The sequence below is a fragment of the Staurois parvus genome, unplaced genomic scaffold (genome assembly GCF_062004578.1).
Source record: "Staurois parvus isolate SC_StPar_1 unplaced genomic scaffold, SC_StPar_1.0 ptg000530l, whole genome shotgun sequence".
NCBI lineage: Eukaryota > Metazoa > Chordata > Amphibia > Anura > Ranidae > Staurois > Staurois parvus.
Window position 1 is genome coordinate 9,076,862 of NW_028318326.1, and position 21,179 is coordinate 9,098,040.

The following is a 21,179-nucleotide window of genomic DNA, read 5'->3' on the forward strand; positions in this document are numbered from 1 at the left end:
TGACATGACTGCGCACCAGTGCACAAAGCAAGGTCCACAAAGACATGGAAGCGAGATTGGGGTGGATTCCTGCTTAATGGGTTGAACTGTGGGATAAGCAGACATTTAGATTTACTAAAACTGGAGCACTTACAATCTGGTGCAGCTGTGCATGGCAGCCAATCAGCTTCTAACTTCAGCTTGTTCAGTTAAGCTTTGACAATAAGGCTCCATGTACACGGGACATTTGGAAAACACTTCTGAACGATGGAAACTGACTACTGGAAAACGTAGGTTAAAAAACGTCTGTTAGCTGCGTTTGCATATCGCGTTTATGCGCGTTTGCATTTAGAAGCGTTTTTTTAAGATAACCTCAGGAGACCTTCCAAAATGCCCAAAATGCACTGAAAAACAGTAAAAAATTAACTATTTCAGACATTTTGAGAGAAATAGAGAGAGCAGAAGCAGAGGGAGTAGTATGTGTTGAGATGACCTGTCTTTTCTGGTTGTCTTCACTATGGATCCCATCATGAGCATAATGCAGCACGTTCTATCATTTTTTTTCCTTCACGCAAAACCTGGAACTGACTGCGCTGGTGTACCAGATCTATTTGAATACATGGAAAACACTTTGCATGCATTTCTGATAATGAAACAGCATTTGGGTATGGAACAGTTAAAAAAACGCTTCTAAACGCAAACGCTTATAAACGCCTTTAAACACGTTTACAAGCATTTGGCATTTGAAACGCTGATAAAATCTACTCCTGACCGCAAGTTTGGTGCATTCAAAAAAACAACTGTAAACTCAACTGCCTGTAAACAACATAGTGTACATGGACACATAGGAAAACATTAGGGAGAGTTCAGGGGCTGCTGAAAAAAATGCAGAAAAGTTCCTAAACGTGAGTTTATCAGCTGCAGTGTAAATGAACCCTAAAACCTGGAAGCTGATTGGTTACTATGCAGAGCTGCACCAGATTTTGCACTCTCCAGTTTTAGTAAATAGCCCCATCGTCCACAGGAGCCATGCAATTTTTATTTGAATCTTGGTGTGCAAAGGCATTTGGTGCACTCAAAGTAGATTTACATCTTGTATGGCTAGGAATATATTTAAATGAGTTTTTGGTACTTGGAGTTCAGCTTTAGTCCTCATGCACACTTGATGTTTTTACAGCGGCTGTTATTGGCATTTGACATTTTTTTCTACAGCCAGTAAACCCCCCAGCATGTTATCCTATGTGTCCATTCACACATAGACTGTAATCAATGTTTTGTTTTAGCTGGAAAAAAACCAGGACTAGTGGGTTTCTAGAGAGGTTTTTTAGTTGTAAAAATGCTCTAATGCTGAAAAACGTGGCAAAGCGCTGTAAAACGCGGTAAACTGCCGCAAACTGGCGTTTTTGGACTTTTTTGACCAAAAAAATATTTTTTTGCAAATGTGGCAAAACTCCACTAAATGCTAATGCAGAAATGCTTACAAAAGCTGAAAAACACACATTTTTAATGTGACTTTACACCGTTAACGTTACCAGCGTTCTGAAAACGTCCAGTGTGCATGAGGACTTAAATTTGTATTTACTGGGCAAAATTCTGACAGATGTGGAATGAAGCCACAGAAACCATATTAAATTTGGAGGACAATACTAAACTAGAAAAGCTACAATTTTTGGGGAAATTGTGTGAAATGTTCTTGCCTCCACCAGTAAACTACAACTGGAGTGGGTGGAGTAACTGGGTGGAGTGGCTTGAGTAACTATTGTGTGGTTGGAGTGGCTGGAGTAACTATTGTGTGGTTGGAGTAACTGTGAAAAGGTTGGACTGGGCAGAGTAACTTTATGGAGTGGGCAGAGTAACTGTGTGGAGTGTTTGGAGTGAGTAAAGATAGTAAACATTACACTAACCAATTGATTGATCAAATTTAAAAAGTGCACATGGCAAGCTTGATAGAGTGAAAAATGCCTTTCAACTTTTATTTTTCAGCTTACACTCTAGCTTTTGTCACTCTGCTGGCTGCTCACACACCTGGGTTCCTATGGCAACTCACTCTACAGCAAGGGCAGAGAAGAGCGGTTAAAAACAAACTGCTCCAACTTGCTCACTTCACTGGCAGTTGCCATCTTCAAACGGTTGTAGTTTAAAAATGATAAATTCTACACCAAAGATCTTTATATTGTGAGAATCACAAGACCCAGACCTACATTTTAATGCATAGTATGTCTCTGAAATATTAAAAATGAAGGCACAGTCTCAGTTTAGATATTGCCCTTCAAATTTGAGGTGGCTAGAGTGGAGTTTCAATGAATGTCAATGGGCGGCGTGAGTTGCAAGCAAATGGTCATGTTGTGAAAACTATCAGGACTATGGCTTAGCCGTGGACATTTTTAGTGGCAGCAGGGATAGCTGAACGTTTTGATAGAAGATCTGTGTAGTTGGGCTTGAAAATGAGGGAGTGGTGGAAGTTTAAAAATCATGTCCTGATTTTTCAGCTCACACTCTAGCTTTTGTCAGCTCCCACTCTAGTTTTGAACATTCTACCATTCATTCCTATCGGACCAATTTCACCGCAAAAACGCCGATATTTCGTGAACCATTCGGTGAACCGTTCCACAAAGTAATAGCACACCAATCGAGAACAATCCGCACGTTTCGGTATATTACTGTCTATGTAGTGGAAAAACTGTGGGAGGAGTTAGGGTGGTAAATTTGGCTATAATAATAAGAATATATATGTGAGATAACAGTAAGTGGTCTTGCCATGCAAGAACACTTAATAAAGCCCAATTAGGCAATCTTATCAGCTGCACAAAAAAACCTCTCTGGTGCTTTCATCATGTTTGAGGGCACCAGCATTCCATGCACCAGACCATTCTCTGGGAAGGATTTAGGACCCTCTGCGAAGTCTATAAATAATGGGAATATGGGCTGGTATTAATGTATTGAGGTAATGTAATGAGGACCTGCATATTCAGAGCTCGACATGCATTCTTCATATAAGAGAAAGTCGGATACAGAAAAAAGGAAAAAAGAACTAAAAAACACAAGTGAGGAAAGGAGACTGCAATGTGACAGACATTACAATAATAGGTTTTCACTAGTAAGGATAGTAAATGGTTAACACCTATCAGTCACGAGAACAAATAGAATGTGCACTTTATTGGCTTCATAATTTATCCAGAAAACAAACTATCATTTAATAACAGTACTGCCACATTACGTGTACCATCTGTGCCTTTGCTGCCAATTTCCTGTGGTACACAGGGCTGGCATATTTGTACAGTTATGTTGTAATCACAAGCGAAATTATATAAAAAAAAAAAAAAAAATCAGTTTAAAAAAACATTTTACTCCCCCCACCTTTTTTTTTAACCTGTCTCAATGGTGTAATGCACAATTAACATCCTAACTTGGCCAGAAAATCCAGCGCTGTCCTGCTGTGATCCACTGAAGCGCTGTCATGTGCCAAGTCTGTTGCTGATGTCATCGGGAGCTGCCTGCTTCTTCTTCTGATGATCAGCCACCGAGTCCACCCTCCTTCTAAAGCATTCTGGGATATGGGGCATGCATATACAAGGAGGCGTCATCCTCGCCTAGACGAGAATGGTAACCGGGGTGGACTGGAAAAAAAAAAAATTTAAACAAAATATGTTAGGCCAAAGTTTGGTCACATTGTACTGTGCAGGAAGCGTTGATCCTGGCCAGCACTCTAACCAGCAAAGTCTTGCATGTTTAAAATGCAAAGCACTGTTTACGAATTTGACAGGCATGCAGGGATGGATGCACAGCCCTGAATGTACATAGGTTGAGTTTGGGGCAGCGCACCTACCTCTGCACTCCTGTAAATGTGTGGTTGTGTCCGCACAGCTGCTACAGCCCCATTCAGTAACATAGGCTGCCTACATGTAGCTCCAGAAGCAAAAACACATGGCTCATGTATGCTTTACAGGCCTCTGCACCTGTGTGAATGAAAGAACTCCAACTAGCAAAATCTCAGCTATCTCAGTGCTTACATGTAAAATGGAAGTGCTCAACAGTTGTTGTCTACAAACAGATAACCCAGCATAAACTGAACTCTGCATAGTAATCACAACCACAAATCCATCCATGATGTACAGCTGAGCATTTATATAGAATAACCTGCTATGTTGCACGCTGACAAATAATGTAAGATTTTTTTTTTTATTAAGAGCACAATTCAAAAAGCTGGTCATGAGCCCCTCTGGGAGTTTCTATGGTGTAAAAACAGCTGCATACATCAACTGATCTAAACTTACCATGTTTCATTTTGTGCTGTGTCTCTGTGTGCAGGTGGCCATCTTGGTAAATGCAGCATGTCAAGTGCCCCCCAAAGACTGATGATCTGAAAATTGGTGGGGTAATATTCAAGAAGCAGCAGGAGAGGTTTAGAATGCACCGGTCTACAGCATAAATGAAGCAAATCCGGGTAATCCTTACACTGCAGATCCTCAGATACAGCTTCCTCTCCAGCAAGCAGAACAGTGAGCAGCACAGCAGTGACATCACCAAATCTCACCATAAATCTCAAAGACAATACTGTACCTCTAAATTTGAGCATACATGGGAACCATGGATTAGGTATATCTCTGTTACTTAATGGACTTTTGTCTGGCCCTGTTTCTTTTATTCTTTCTTCGTTCTTTTTGTCTCTTTTCAAATCTATTATTTATTATTATTATACAGTATTTATATAGCGCCAACAGTTCGCTCAGCGCTGTATATTACAATGGGAGACAATACATGAGACAGTACAATAACAGTACAATGCGATACACGAGGGGTTCGAGGGCCCTGCTCCTTGGAGCTTACAATCTAGGAGAGAGGGGATAGTGGTACGGGAGGAATAGCTGTGGGGGATGGAGTGGTAGAAAGAGTGGAGGAGATCGGTAATTAGCAGAGGGCGGGGTAGGCTTCCCTGAAGAGGTGGGTTTTCAGGGTGCGCCTAAAGGAGAGGAGAGTAGGTGATAGTCTGATGGATTGGGGTAGTGAGTTCCAGAGGATGGGGGAAGTCCTGGAGAAGTCCTGCAGTCGGGCATGGGAGGAGGAGACCAGAGAGCTAGAAAGTAGGAGGTCTTGTGAGGAGCGAAGATTACGGGTAGGGTGGTATTTGGGTATCAGGTCGGTGAGGTAGTTTGGGGCAGCGTTATGGATGGCTTTGTATGTCAGTGTTAGTATTTTGAATTTAATGCGTTGGGAGTTCCATAGGATGGGTGATGCCCTGGAGAAGTCTTGGAGGTGGGCATGGGAGGAGGAGACCAGGGAACTAGAGAGAAGGAGGTCTTGTGAGGAGCGGAGAGTGCGTTTTGGGTGGCGTTTGGATATTAGGTCGGTGATGTAGTTTAGGGCAGAGTTATGGACAGCTTTGTACGTCAGTGTTAGCATTTTGAATTTGATCCGCTGGGTAATCGGAAGCCAGTGGAGGGATTGGCAGAGGGGGGTGGCGGAAACGGAGCGGTTGGTAAGGTAGATGAGTCTGGCCGCCATATTCAGGATCGACTGAAGCGGGGATAGCCTGTGGTGAGGCAGGCCAGTGAGGAGGGAGTTGCAGTAATCGAGTCGTGATACAATGAGGGAGTGGATGAGTTGCTTAGTAGTAGTATGTACTCTCTTTTTCAATTTTTTTTTTATTTTTGGTTTCTCTACCTTTGTTAATTGGTCATATGATAATACCCACACCTTTCTGATTGCTGGAATAATTGCTTAAACTCGACTAAACCCTATTGGTTTCCAGTTTATTGTTTACTACATTATTGGTCAATGTATTATGTGACTATATATTCCATGACTTTAATTGTTTTGCTACAACTCATCATGCAGGTGGGTTATGTTTTCTATACTTCTGTATACTGTTTCTACAGATTTTCAATAAAAATATAAATATCAAAGACTAGCAGTCAGATGTGCAGTACCTTATATCTCACACTGCATATATACAACTATGAGGCTATAAGCACAGGAACTATAAAGGTGGATTTTTCACGGTACTGTTTAGGCACAATTAACATTACTAGATGTTCCCTATAACAGAGCAAATCTTCACTTTTTGGATTCAGGTCCACTTTAACTCTTTCGATGAAGTATGCCATACAAAAGCAGCAATAGAAGGTTTTACACACACACCTGGCTGCTGTAGTGTAAATCTGACAAGCCGGCTGTCGGCTGCCAGGTGGAAACAATTTGGCAGCTGTACAGCTACCTGAATGCTTCCATGGACCCCTGAGAGTGCGCAGATCATCACTGCCCCATCCAACCAATAACCCAAGATATTTGTGTTATTAGCAGCTTTTCTACAAAACTTTTTTCTCTTAAAAAGCAATTGATTCTTAACTCGGCATAAATGTACCTAAAGCCTGATACAAACGTACCAAAATACCAAAGGTTGGCTGGTTCAGCAGTAAACGGCCAACTTTCGGTACACATGTATAGCTGTCTGTTCAACAGAAACCAGACTAATGATTGCCTTCTGTTGAAAGGTCTTGCTCGAGAACCAGCATTCAATCAGTGTATTTTGGAAGGGGAGAGGTGCTTAGTCCCCCTGTCAGAATACAATAGTACAGCGGGAGAGATCCCCGCTTCACTCATTGCTGTGTTGATGCAGGAATCTGTCCACTTTTTTTTCCCATTCACCCCAATGGTGGAATTAAAAAAATATGAACGTGTATACCCAACTTCAGAGACAAAGTATAGGGTATGTTCAGCAAGACAAAGTTAAATTACTAAAAAAAAACAACTTCCAGATGTATCAGTTTACAGGGATGAGACAAACCATTTAGGACTGGCAAGGGTGCTTACACTGATCAGCTTTTATTTATTCATGTAAAACCTTTATCCCAAAAACGGTTTGCTGTAACTGATTGTAAAGTGTGAGTAAGGGTTTGGCTTTAGTTTGTGCATTTAAATCTGCTAGTACATTTAAACACTAACCTCCCCCCAAGAACAACAGTGCTGTTGTCTGCTGTTCCCCCTGTGGTCATTCATCCAGAGTGTAGGCACTTTAATATAGAAGGTGTGTTACTGGCTAGATCGCCAGGTGAAAAAGTCTAAAAAAATTAAAACAAATGCAGCCACCACATCCAATGAGTGGTAAGCTACACTATATAATATTTTGGGCTCAACACTGGTTTAATCTGTTGGTTGCTATGAATTACTGCAATTCACATATTCCCAGTACAGTTTACACTAGGGTTGCTACCTGTCCAAGATTCACCCGGACAATCTGTGTTTCGAATCATGTGCAAGGGTTTCAGACTGCCTTAAACACGGGCACATTATTATTATTCACTTTGTGAATTTAAATGTAAACGAGGGAACCCGCTGCGGATTCAGACGTAAAGGGGGGACCTCTGCTGCGGATTCAGACGTAAAGGGGGGACCTCTGCTGCGGATTCAGACGTAAAGGGGGAACCTCTGCTGCGGATTCAGACGTAAAGGGGGAACCTCTGCTGCGGATTCAGACGTAAAGGGGGAACCTCTGCTGCGGATTCAGACGTAAAGGGGGAACCTCTGCTGCGGATTCAGACGTACAGGGGGAACCTCTGCTGCGGATTCAGACGTACAGGGGGAACCTCTGCTGCGGATTCAGACGTACAGGGGGAACCTCTGCTGCAGAAGCAGACGTACAGGGGGAACCTCTGAAGAATCAGACGTACAGGGGGAACCTCTGAAGAATCAGATGTACAGGGGAACTCTGCAGAATCAGATGTACAGGGGAACTCTGCAAAATCAGATGTACAGGGGAACTCTGCAAAATCAGATGTACAGGGGAACTCTGCAGAATCAGATGTACAGGGGAACTCTGCAGAATCAGATGTACAGGGGAACTCTGCAGAATGAGATGTACAGGGGAACTCTGCAGAATCAGATGTACAGGGGAACTCTGCAGAATCACATGTAAGGGGGGACTCGTGACTAAAAGAGAAGTATTGGGGCTTCCCCCCCAAAAAAGTATAGTTATCTAGGCAGATGCAGCATCGGTCTGATACTGTATCTGTCCCCCATCAGCTCTAAGTGTGAGAACTCAACAATCACATGACTGCTGATCAGTGAGTTCTCAACGCTGCTGTGAGAAGAGAGCGGTGACCGTCAGTCACCGCTGTCTGCTCTGCCAGCCCTCCCCCGCATTCAATGGATCACTGGACTGTAAAGGGGGAGGGTGCGACTGGCTCAGGCTCTCAGCAGATTGCTGACAGGCTGAGCCAGATGCCACTCCAGACTCTGAGGTGGATCCTGACCCAACTTGGACTGGCTGCGTGATGTCAGCCTACAGCGGGCTTCAGTTCGCTGTCAGCTCAAAATGGGTCACAGAAGTCAGAACAAACTGTGCTCCTGTGATCCACAGACGTACACCTTTGGATGTATGTCTCCTTTAACTCCGTATGATTAGAAGTGTTATAAAATCACAAAACATATGTATAGTGTATACGGAATGTGTACATGGTCAGCCCTATATATAAAACTGGCGTCAACAGAGACTGATACATCTCACATTACTCATAAACCGTAAATAGGGATAATATAAAACTGTGTGATATGTGCATGATATAATTAGGAGTCTTACACAAATGCATGTTAAAAGGAGGAATGCTTGTAATGCCAATGTGCTCCTGCAAAACTCTAACTATATTTAACATGATAAAAATGTTGCCATTGCCAGTTTTTGTAGGTTGCTATGTCTTAGGCTGTTATACCCATCCTATGGCTTTACTACTTTGTGAGCCTGGTGTTATTTTTATTGGCAATTTTATTCTCCCTCAAGTTGCCCAGTTTAATATCTCAAGGGTGTCACTTCTGCGCTGTTTCTCAGATTAAATTTTATTGCTTACCCCAACTGAACTCTGCCTGTCCCGACCTTGCTGCAATTCCTGTCTAGGCGTTTGCTCTTGGATTGACACTCAGCTCTGATAACTTTTGATAATGACTTCTGATTATACTCAAGCCTACACTCCAGCCGGCTCTAGGGCACAAGTAAACCCCACTTTATGTAATATTATAATCATTACAGTTCATGAGCACAGGATAGTTGAGGGCAGGGGTGGACAAATTAATATGGAATTCAGAAGTCAGCCTGTACAATCCACGAGCCAACAGGATTTGCAGGAGCCAGCTCTATCAACAAGAACTAGAGAAAATCTCAAATCTTAGGTGCCAGATACCATTTTTAAGAAGCACTGGCTACCTCGCTCCTGGAATTTGTCCAGTCCTAGCTTAGAGGATAAATGTGAGAGCTTGGTGCTCCCAAAGTACCAGGTTAGGGCTTTGAGCCTGGGTTCACACCAATGCGCTGCGGCATATCGCACGTGATTCGCACAGGAACCGCATCACATTCCTGTGCAAATAACATGCGAATTCTGTGCGGTGCGATTTGAGCCATACATTTTGTATGGCTCTAATTGCACCATAGCCACACCAAGAAGGTGCGGGACCCTTTTTTTGGTCCACACTAGAATCGGATCACATGGGTATTCACACCCATGCGATCCGATTCTGCACATCGCACCACGTTTTGCTAAATTTCCGGTTGTCATTAACTTAACATACACATCCACATCCACAGTGGTTCGCATGAACAGGGTGCGATTGTGATACGGTGCAAAATTCACACAGAAACCGCTGCAAATTCCACACCGCATCAGTGTGAACCTGTTATCAAAGTAGTTTTCAACCCAAAACAAAAAATTTAATAGAATGCAGCTTACCAATCAGTTGTGGTGGCTGCATTAGATTTCTTTTTATAGGCTTTTTTCCCTCTTTTTACTTGGTGATCTGGCCAGTTACATACCTTCTGAGTTAGAGTGCCTCCACTCTGGATGAAGAAGCACAGAGGCACCTTTAGAAAGCAGCACTGGCAGCCTGGGGGAAGGAAGTGTTAGATGTACTAGATTTAGATCCATTAACAAATTGATGCCAAACTCCAGCTCACACTTTCTAAGCAAATGCAGCAAACTGTAAAATTTTTTCCCCTTTTGGGATAAATGTTTTACATAAATGAATAAAAGCTGATTATTGTACGCACCCCTGTCAGTGGTAAATGGTTTGTGTCATCCCTCTAACTGCTAAATTTGCAGGACAGCTTGTTCTTTTGAAAAAAAACCGACTTACTGGCTAGATCATCAGCTGAAAAAGGAAAGGAAGCCTAAAAAAGAAAACTAATGCAGCCACACCTTCAATAAATGATTGCTTTTGGGTTTAATACTCCTTCAAACACTAAATGAGTGCTGACAGTATCTGCATTGTATTATTGAGGGTTACATGTTACACAGATATCGGAATGTATTACAAGTATGCTAAGATAGCATACGAGTATGCTACTTCTGGAAGGGGAGTGGGGAAGGCAGAATGCAATAAAAAAGGGTTGTCCAACTCCAGTGCTTGAGGGCAGGACTTTGGTATAAACAGAGCAAGTTGCTGACCATATAAACAAACTAAACCAGTGCACAAATCTTCATGCAGACTAGGATAACTGTAACTGTCATTTATTGAGGTGCTGCCCTTAGAAGATCAGGAAATCTTGATACTGGTGAACAAAAGCAAAACAGAGCGCACTTTCTTCGTGCATTACCGTGGTGAAACACAAATTTATTTAAAAGCATAAAAATGCATACTCACAAACCAAAGGGGGATAAAAACGGAGAAGAAGAGTCCATAATGACGGTCCAAAGGGACGGTAGACCCTTGGTGAGGTAGGCTAACGCGTTTTGGGAGACATACTCCTTTCTTCAGAGCTCAGTAAGTTGCTGACCATGTAAACCAAACCCTAATTAATTTACTGTTTGATAAATACTAAAAATGTGTGCCGATTCCAGCGGTGGAGGATTACACTTAGACATCCCTGCATTAAAACGAAACAGGCTGAACTGGGTCCAGCAGACAGGCCAGCATCTGAAAATATCTGTGCATTAGCCAGATCAGGGTTGCATCACAATCCATGACAGTTGATTAAAGCAGAACTAGACCCATGGATTTAAAAGTTTCAAAAAACAGTTACATTCCTGGCATGCTGAGAATGCTGTCACATTTGCTTGTGCTCTCAACTAAATTGTCAAACCATCAAACGGTTGGTGTCATAACTGATCACATGTGCGTACCATGGCAGCTGCAGATCAAACAGAGGCTTAAGATGGCAGCTTCCTTGGCTGAAAAGGATGGGAGGGTTTAGTTCCACTTTAAATTATGCGCCCTTTTAAACTAATCAGTTTTTGATCAATTTTTCAGTGAAAAAAAAAAAAGGGGAATAAAAATTTAATAAAATGCATCCCTTTAAATCCTAGGAAACTCTTCACACTAGTTAGTTGCATTTTGACTGTTTTCTCACTGCAAAAACATGGTAAAATGCATAATCTTCCTCTTTTTTAAACTAAAAAACTGATCAGTGTAAAAAGGACCTAACATTTATCGAAAATGCAGCAAGCAGGACTTTAAAAGAACACAACTGAAATGCAACTTAACGGTGTGATAAGTCCCATAGGACTTAAAGGGATGCAATATGTGTTTTTGCAATGGAGCAATATGAAAGCAGCCAAAAGCGCAACTGACCTGTGTGAAGAGTTCCATAGGAGTTAAAGGGAGGCATTTTTCTTCAGCTTTTTTAACTGAAAAACTGATCAATAACTGCTCATTGTAAAAGGGCCCTTTCTCTAGTGATTAACCATTTAACATTCATAATAAATTTCATGCCATGTGAATGTTGGTAGGAGTTAATGTCCCTGGGATTTCTAACGGAAACAAACATCTTACCTCTTTTTCTATTTTCAGAAGTTTCTTCACGGCTACTTCTTTTTCTTGTGGCAACCATTTTGCTCTGTAGACACTGCCGAAGCTTCCCCCTCCACAGCTTTCAAAAAACTGCAGGTCGTTAAATTTAATTTGGACAAACGAAGCGGTTAAGGACGACATCTCATAATGACAAAGAGCAGTTCCAAAATACAACCTGCAATGCAAAATACATTTGTTCAAGTACACACTCCAAAATGAACTGTACTAAAGACAGACATGTAACCAATATGAACAACATTTATTTCCGGTTTAGTAGATGGGGACAAAATTAATTCTGGGAACATTTTCAAATATCCGGCAGTCCTAAGGACCCTTGTTGCTCTTCTTAGAGTTCTGATTACATATAGGTTAGTATTTTAAATGACATCAGGCAAACTAGTAGAGTTTAATATACTTACGGTTAATTTCTCCCCAGACAAAAGTAGAGGTTTTTCAGCTCTGCTGGATGAGATCCCTGTGTTGTCTCTCCCATGGGACACATCACTGTATCATGTTCTCCATGGTCCTGCACAATGATCTGGCCTTCCCACAGGTCTGCTATAGTTAAGTTGTGACGAGTGCCCAGCACACTTTCAACTGTCAGCTTGCATAGCCAGTCTGGAATCTACGGCACGCCATAGCCCTGCGTTGTGCTCACTTCACATTATGGGAGTATTCTTGGCCATTAGCAACAACATAGTTGTGACAAATAGGTCCCGATCAGCTGGCTTACAGGGGTTCTTAGAGCCACTGGAACACCTGAGAGACCCTACTGGACTTTCCAAGCAGATTGTTAAGGTACCTGTACTGTTATTTACATGAGCTTACATAATAATGCTATGCCCAAGGTGCAACCCCCCCCCCATGTAGATGAGCTTGAATTCCAAGAATGGCCCTTACGTTTCTAGCAGATGACTGGGTCATGTTCCCATTCTTTTTTTAGATGTACAAAATAATGTCTGCCTGCACCATTTACTGTACCACTGGATGGCCATTCTACAACACGCTCTAAAGCTAGCTAGCCTACTCTCAGATGCAAACCCTTGCAAGTACCAGCACTTCCATTCCATTATATTAGCTGGAAGCACCACCTATGCTGCACCAACACAAGGAAAGCTCCTGTTACATTTTAAGGCCTCATGCACACAGGGCGGGCATCCAGGGGAGGAAACAAAGTGTTAAAAACTCACCTAAAGCCATCTTTTGCAAACACATTAAGACGTGTCAAGCACTTGGGTGTTCATTCGTTCCACTGGCCAGAATATGATTTTTTTCTGGCCATTGGAGCAAATAAATGGTCAATTCACTGGATTCATGAATTTAGGAATGAAGAACAAACCCATTATTTTGCTTTGTGATAGAAGCAGAAAGTTTGGAACTTAAAGCCGAACTTAACTGTATCCGAGCACCACAAACTGAAAATGCTATTTAACCACTTCAACACCGGGCACTTTTTACCCCTTGCTGCCCAGGCTAATTTGCAGCTTTCACCACTCTCACACTTGAATGACAATTGCACGGTCAACACTGTACCCATATGAAATTTTGCGCCTTTTTTTTTTTTTTTTTTTTAACACAAATAGAGCTTTTTGGTTGTACTTAACTACTTCAGGTCCGGACACTTTCACTTGCTTCTTCTCCAGGCCAATTTTGCTATCACACTTTGAATGACAATTGCGTGGTCATGCAACACTGTACCCATATGAATTTTTTTGCATTTGTTTGAGACAGATAAAACTTTATTTTGGTGGAATTTATTCACCACTGGGATTTTTTGCTATATAAATTAAAAATTCCAAACATTTTGAAAAAAAAAGTGTTTTTCTTATAAAATTTTGCAAAGAAATAATCCTTCTTCATAAATGTTGGCCAAAATGTATTCAGCTATCTTTTTAGTAAATAAAAAATAACCCAAATTAGCTTATAACCAAAAACTATAATTTTTCACATTTTTTTTACTTTTTTATATTATTTGGTTTTTTTTTTTAACATACCATCACCCTAGCAGGACAGTGTCACCATAGTGACACTGTACTACTTGTGGGGGGTGATGAAGATTTTTTTTTCTTTTTTTTTACACTGATTGCTTTTACACCCATAAAGGCTGTAAAAACAGTCATTTCTCCTTCTCTCTGGCTGCATTCTTGCAGCCATTGAGAAATACTGTGAGAGCTGCGATTGGTCACAGCTTGTCACATGATACAAGGCTGTTGTGAATAGCCCTGTACCATGTGAACTCTGTGATCACAGATTTCACATGTAATAAGCAATGTCAGGAAGTGACATCTTGTTTACCAGGGCTTAAAATTTCAAGTCTTGAACCACTAGCCAGGCCTTAGAGTTACTCACCACCAACAAACACACACAAACAGAGACACCTGTGTACACACACACACACACACACAAAAAACATGTACACACACGCACAGAGACATATGTACACACACACACATACATACAGAGACATGTATACACATACAGGCACGTACAGACACGCATGCACACAGATACATGTACATACACAGAAATACACACGCACAGACACGTACATACGTACACATGTACGTACGTACACACACACACACACACACACACACACACACACACACACATGTACATGCACACACAGACATGTACATACACGCAGACACATGTACAGATACACACATGTACATACACACAGACACATGTACAATTGTACATGCATTGTACATACACAGACACACACACACACACACACACCACCACCACCACCACCCCCCTCCCCCCCATAAAAAGTTGCAGTACTTTGTTGTTCACTCACAGATCCGGGCACTGCACTCTAGGGGGAGGCAGAGAGCACAGCACACTCTCCTTGCTTTGCTTTCACTGCGCTCAGCTATTGAGCAGTCTGACGGCTTCCAGTTCTAATGACAGATCCGGCCTGAGCTCCAAGCCTGCTCAGCAAGATGGCCCTGGGGGACACACTGGCCCCCACCATAATTTCCACTCGCCATTGGCGAGCAGGCGAGTGGAAATTTCAAGCCCTGTTTACTACTATGCATGTGATCACTGATTGGCCAATCAGGGATCACATGAATTGGGACCTCACACAGAGGTCCTGTACAGCAATCACAGCGGGCACCGGACTGCGGGGAGCATGCACAAGCAATGAATGTGGGGGCCATTTATAAACGGCAACCTGCTTCGGCACTGCTCCCGTCCGGTCATTTATGTACATGGGCCAGATGGTAAGTGGTTAATCAGCACTGGGTTTTTTTATTTTTTGCTAAATAAATGGAAAGAGACCAACAATTTTGAAAACAAAAACAAATGCGTTTTGATTCGGTTCTGTTCTAAAATTTTGCGAATAAATAATCCTTTCTTCAAAAATGTAGGCCAAATGTATTCTGCTAATTTTTTTTGGTGTAAATAACCCAAATCAGTGTATATTATTTAGTTAGTAAGAAAGTTATGGAGTCCACAAACTATAGTATATTTCTGAAAATCAATCAATCCTGAATCTTGATATCTAAAAATGTCAGGACAGTACAAATAACCCCCAAATGACCCCTTTTTGGAAAGTACACAGTCTGAGGTATTTAGTAAGAGGCATGGAGAGTTTTTTGAAGTTGTCATTTTTTGTTACAATTTTTTGGAAAATGAAGAAATTGCACATTTTTTCCCCCACAATCTTTTTTTTTTTTTTTACATACGGTTACCAATGCAGTACATCATCATCATATACTCGGTGTGGCAATGATCATGGACACTGACTGGTGACAGTATTTAAAAAAACAAACCAAAAAACAATTTTAATTATTGCATTTTTTTTTTTACCTCTGTGACCAGACCAATACAGTGTTACCATAGTAACACTATGCTACTCTGGGCAAGTGATCAGGATTTTTTTTTTCTACACAATATGGTTGCTTATACCAGTGAATTTCACTGATATAAACAACCATTTTTACTGAATGAAATGGTTTCATTCAGTATGTATTTTTGTGATTGGCCACAGCTAAATCACATGGTACAGATGGGCTGTGATTGGCCCTCTCTGTACCATGTATTCACAGCTAGCAACACAACTGTAAGCAATTATAGGCATAAAAAGAAGCCATTCATTGTTTACAACTGTTGTGATCTGCTGTGATTGGTCACAACGATCATATGGTACCAGCAGCAGGCCGGTACAGTGATCAGTCATCGGCTGTATCCGGTGGACATAACCGGTGACTGGTCGCGCCACCTTGTGGCCACACGTAAGGTGCGTTCCAAGAGGTTGTCATATGATGTCCACCTGGAATGACTAAAGTCCCTCCCAGCCGTCATAATAGGCTAGGCAGGAACTGGTTAATTAATTTTTTACTATTCAAAACAAGCACATCCATCCATGTCTCCATGCTTTATTTTGTTCATTACATTGAAAAACAACCCACTAGCACTTCTAGCCATGGCCATCTAGAGTAAGGGCAGAGGATTCATGTAACATTTACTTCCTAGACTTCATCTGCCTTAGCTCAGGCATGCAGGCAGGATGGTGTGTTTAGCTGAGAAAGCCCCTCCTATCAAAGAAAGAATAAAATGCCCATGAAGACTACTGGGATGTATGATATCACTTTAGCCTAGGTAAGAAACCAGTAAGCAACTGAAGAAATATAAAAAAAAAAAAAGTTTAAAACAAGTAAATATAATATACTTTACTATCCATTTACTACTGCTAGCGGTATAAGAATTAAAAATAGTTAAAAGTATAACTAAAGGCAAAACTTTTTTTTTTGTTTTGAGTAGAGTGGAGAGAAATTAGAACATCTGTCAGTTTTTACTGTAGCCTGTGCCCCCATTAGGGAGATTCACACTATTTGTCCTATTTACCATTATCATCTAAAGTGAAAGTAAAAGAAACCCCAAATCTTGAGCTGTCCCCATAAAAGTAATAGGGGGAAATTTTTCAATGGGTTCACTAGTTCTGGGCACCCAAGAGGTAAAAAGGGAAAACTGACTTGCAGTTCCCCCAGGACAGGTCAGATCCTTATATGGGACCTGGAATTTGGAGCTTGGGGAGATATTTTGGTGGGAAAGAGCCTCAAACTTTGACTATGGGTACTCACACCTCCCGTTCCTATGTTTTCGTGCATAGGACATGGAAAAAAGTCTAAGCGACTCAACTATACAAGAAAACATAGGAACTGGGGTGCAGAAAAATGACAGCAGGTGCTCTGGACTGATGAGTCAAAATTTGAAATATTTGGCTGTAGCAGGAGGCAGTTTGTTCACTGGAGGGCTGGAAAGCAGTAGAGTAATAAGTTTCTGCAGGCAACAGGAAAGAGTGGTGGAGGTTCCTTGTAAGTCTGGGGTTGCATTTCTGCAAATAGAGATGGATATTTGGTCAGGATCAATGATGTCCTCAATGCTGAGAGATAAACACAGACACTTGTCCATCATGCCATACCTTCAGGGAGGTGTGTAATCAGCCCTACATTTATTCTGCAGCACCACAACTGTTATTAACCACTTCCCGAACGGCCGTTGTATATAAACGGCCGGACGGTGGCACTGCAGGGTCGGGTGGCCGTCTATAAACGGCCTCCCCGCACCCTGCTTGTGCGCGCTCCCTGGGAGCGCGCAGCACCGCGATCCGGTGCCCGCTGTGTCCTCCGGACACAGTGAAACACCGATCGTCGGCCAATCAGTGATCACATGCAAAGTAGTAAGCAAGATGTCACTTCTGACATCATTGCTTACTATGTGTGAAATCTGTGAATGATCACAGAGGTCACATGGTACAAGGCTATTCACAAAAGCCTTGTACCATGTGACAAGCTGTGACCAATCACAGCTCACTCTGTATTTCTCAATGAGTGCAGGAATGCACACAGAGAGAAAGAGAAATGATTGCTTTTATATCCTATATGGGTGTAAAAGCAATCAGTGTAAAAAAAAAAAAAAAATCTTTATCACCCCTCACAAGTAGTACAGTGTCACCATGGTGACACTGTACTGCTAGGGTGACAGTATGTAAAAAAAAAATAAATAAATAAAAAAATAATAGAAAGAAATAAAATAAAAATGTAAAAAAAAAATGTTTAAAAATTATAATTTTTGCTTATAAACTAATTTGGATTTTTTTTTTACTAAAAAGATAACGGAATAAATTTTGGCTAAGATTTATGACGAAATATTATTTATTTGCAAAATTTTATTAAAAAAACACTTTTTTAAAAAAATTTTGGACATTTCATTTACATAGCAAAAAAAATACAAATTCCAGTGGTGAATAAATACCACCAAAATAAAGCTTTATCTATCTAAAAAAAAATGGTAAAAAATTCATTTGGGTACAGTGTTGCATGACCGCGCAATTGTCATTCAAAGTGTGATAGCGCTAAAAGCTGAAAATTGCCCTGGTCAGGAAGGGGGTAAAAGTGTCCGGTCTGGAAGTGGTTAAGAACTATCTTTAGCCTAAAGAAGAACAAGGAGTCCTGGAAGTGATGGTTTGGCCACCACAGAGCCCTGATATCAACATCATCAAGTCTGTCTGGGATTACATGAATAGACAGAAGGTTTAGAGGCCGCCTACATCCACAGAAGATCTGTGGTTAGTCCTCCAAGATGTTTGGAACAATCTACCTGCCGAGTTCCTTCAAAAACTGTGTGCAAGTGTACCTAGAAAAATTGACGCTGTTTGAGGGCAAAGGGTGATCACACCAAAATACTGAATTGGTTTGGATTTCTCTTTTGTCAATTTACTTTCCTTTTTGTTAATTCATGAAAATAAACTATTAACACTTCTATTTCTGAAAGCATTCTTAATGTACAGCATTTTTTTTACACCTGCCTGAGACTTTTGCACAGTGCTGTATGCCAGGTTATACTCTATCGCTCTCTTATGCCAATGCACAAACAAGGGCAAATTGTGTTTCCTTCATTTGTTCTGTGTCAAAGGCACTGTGCAAAGTGTGTTTATGTAATGGGTTGTTATTCCAGATCTCAGACCTGTAGACAGGAATAGAAGAGTCTTAATCCTTCCCATAAGGACAATCATCAGAAGGCAGAGAACAGACAAGTCCCAAAAGCCTTGTACCTGCACTGAACTGATATGGTTTAGCTACTATATCAGCACTGCCTACTACATAATAGTTTAGTGTGAATGCAAAAAAAGAAAAATAATATTGCACTAAAGTGAACAGTAAAACAGGAAGGAATGCAGTGGTCTCATTTTTAGCACAGTGATCTTCATATTTGTTTTCCATCCTCTACAGTTTTAACTAGTCGCATAACCAGTACAAATACAGTCAGGTCCATAAATATTGGGACATCGACACAATTCTAACATTTTTGGCTCTATACACCACCACAATGGATTTGAAATGAATCGAACAAGATGTGCTTTAACTGCAGACTGTCAGCTTTCATTTGAGGGTATTTACATCCAAATCAGGTGAACGGTGTAGGAATTACAACAGTTTGCATATGTGCCTCCCACTTGTTAAGGGACCAAAAGTAATGGGACAATTGGCTTCTCAGCTGTTCCATGGCCAGGTGTGTGTTATTCCATCATTATCCCAATTACAATGAGCAGATAAAAGGTCCACAGTTCGTTTCAAGTGTGCTATTTGCATTTGGAATCTGTTGCTGTCAACTCTCAAGATGAGATCCAAAGAGCTGTCACTATCAGTGAAGCAAGCCATCATTAGGCTGAAAAAAACAAAACAAACCCATCAGAGAGATAGCAAAAGCATTAGGCGTGGCCAAACAACTGTTTGGAACATTCTTAAAAAGAAGGAACGCACTGGTGAGCTAAGCAACACCAAAAGACCCGGAAGACCACGGAAAACAACTGTGGTGGATGACCGAAGAATTCTTTCCCCGGTGAAGAAAACACCCTTCACAACAGTTGGCCAGATCAAGAACACTCTCCAGGAGGTAGGTGTATGTGTGTCAAAGTCAACAATCAAGAGAAGACTTCACCAGAGTGAATACAGAGGGTCACACCACAAGATGTAAACCATTGGTGAGCCTCAAAAACAGGAAGGCCAGATTAGAGTTTGCCAAACGACATCTAAAAAAGCCTTCACAGTTCTGGAACAACATCCTATGGACAGATGAGACCAAGATCAACTTGTACCAGAGTGATGGGAAGAGAAGAGTATGGAAAAGGAAAGGAACTGCTCATGATCCTAAGCATACCACCTCATCAGTGAAGCATGGTGGTGGTAGTGTCATGGCGTGGGCATGTATGGCTGCCAATGGAACTGCTTCTCTTGTATTTATTGATGATGTGACTGCTGACAAAAGCAGCAGGATGAATTCTGAAGTGTTTTGGGCAATATTAACTGCTCATATTTAGCCAAATGCTTCACAACTCATTGGACGCCGCTTCACAGTGCAGATGGACAATGACCCAAAGCAGACTGCAAAAGCAACCAAAGAGTTTTTTAAGGGAAAGAAGTGGAATGTTATGCAATGGCCAAGTCAATCACCTGATCTGAATCCGATTGAGCATGCATTTCACTTGCTGAAGGGAAAACTGAAGGGAAAATGCCCCAAGAACAAGCAGGAACTGAAGACAGTTGCAGTAGAGGCCTGGCAGAGCATCACCAGGGATGAAACCCAGCGTCTGGTGATATCTATGCGTTCCAGACTTCAGGCTGTAATTGACTGCAAAGGATTTGCAACCAAGTATTAAGAAGTGAAAGTTTGATTTATGATTATTATTCTGTCCCATTACTTTTGGTCCCTTAATAAGTGGGAGGCACATATGCAAACTGTTGTAATTCCTACACCGTTCACCTGCTTTGGATGTAAATACCCTCAAATTAAAGCTGACAGTCTGCAGTTAAAGCACGTCTTGTTTGTTTCATTTCAAATCCATTGTGGTGGTGTACAGAGCCAAAAATGTTAGAATTGTGTCGATGTCCCAATATTTATGGACCTGACTGTATATTATTGGGATGCAGTAGCTCAAAAACAGGTATAAGTTCCTTAGAGTGTTTTTCCACTCTACCACTTGTCCATCTTTCTGAAAGTGGGCACATGAAACTACAACACACATGGAAGATCTGCAATAACAATATGCCCTTGTGGTTCCTGAACAAATAAAAACAAAGGGAATGGTTGGATGAATCCAGGTGGCCAACTTTTAGTTTGAGGTTGAATAGCCCTTCAAGGAGAGACATCCCGGGGTCTATTTACTAAAGCTGGAGAGTCCAAAATCAGACTCCCTTCTGCACAGAAACCAATCAGCTTCCAGGTTTCATTGCCAAAGCTTCATTGAACAAGCTGAAGTTAGAAGCTGATTGGTTTCTATGCAGAAGGGAGTCTGATTTTGGACTCTCCAGCTTTAGTAAATAAACCCCCATCTGTCAACCACTGGTCATGAATGACATCTCTAATGGAGTTCTTCTTCAAAACCTACACCACACTAACCAACCATTCACAGCTTGACT

At 41.4% G+C, this 21,179-nt stretch overlaps 1 protein-coding gene across 4 annotated transcripts in view; it reads right to left on the reverse strand.

Annotated features, from left to right (window-relative positions):
- Positions 1-21,179, reverse strand: part of MAP3K20 (mitogen-activated protein kinase kinase kinase 20) — a 243,589-nt gene that overhangs the window by 160,739 nt on the left and 61,671 nt on the right. For 3 of the 4 annotated variants that reach the window (XM_089690496.1, XM_089690494.1, XM_089690497.1), the window contains exon 2: positions 11,731-11,923. In XM_089690496.1, coding sequence (XP_089546622.1) covers positions 11,731-11,889 — 159 coding nt within the window. In that variant the 5' untranslated portion in view covers positions 11,890-11,923. Of the gene's footprint in view, positions 1-11,730; positions 11,924-12,167; positions 12,522-21,179 lie in introns of those variants that run through there. The other variant, XM_089690495.1, reaches the window with a different exon arrangement.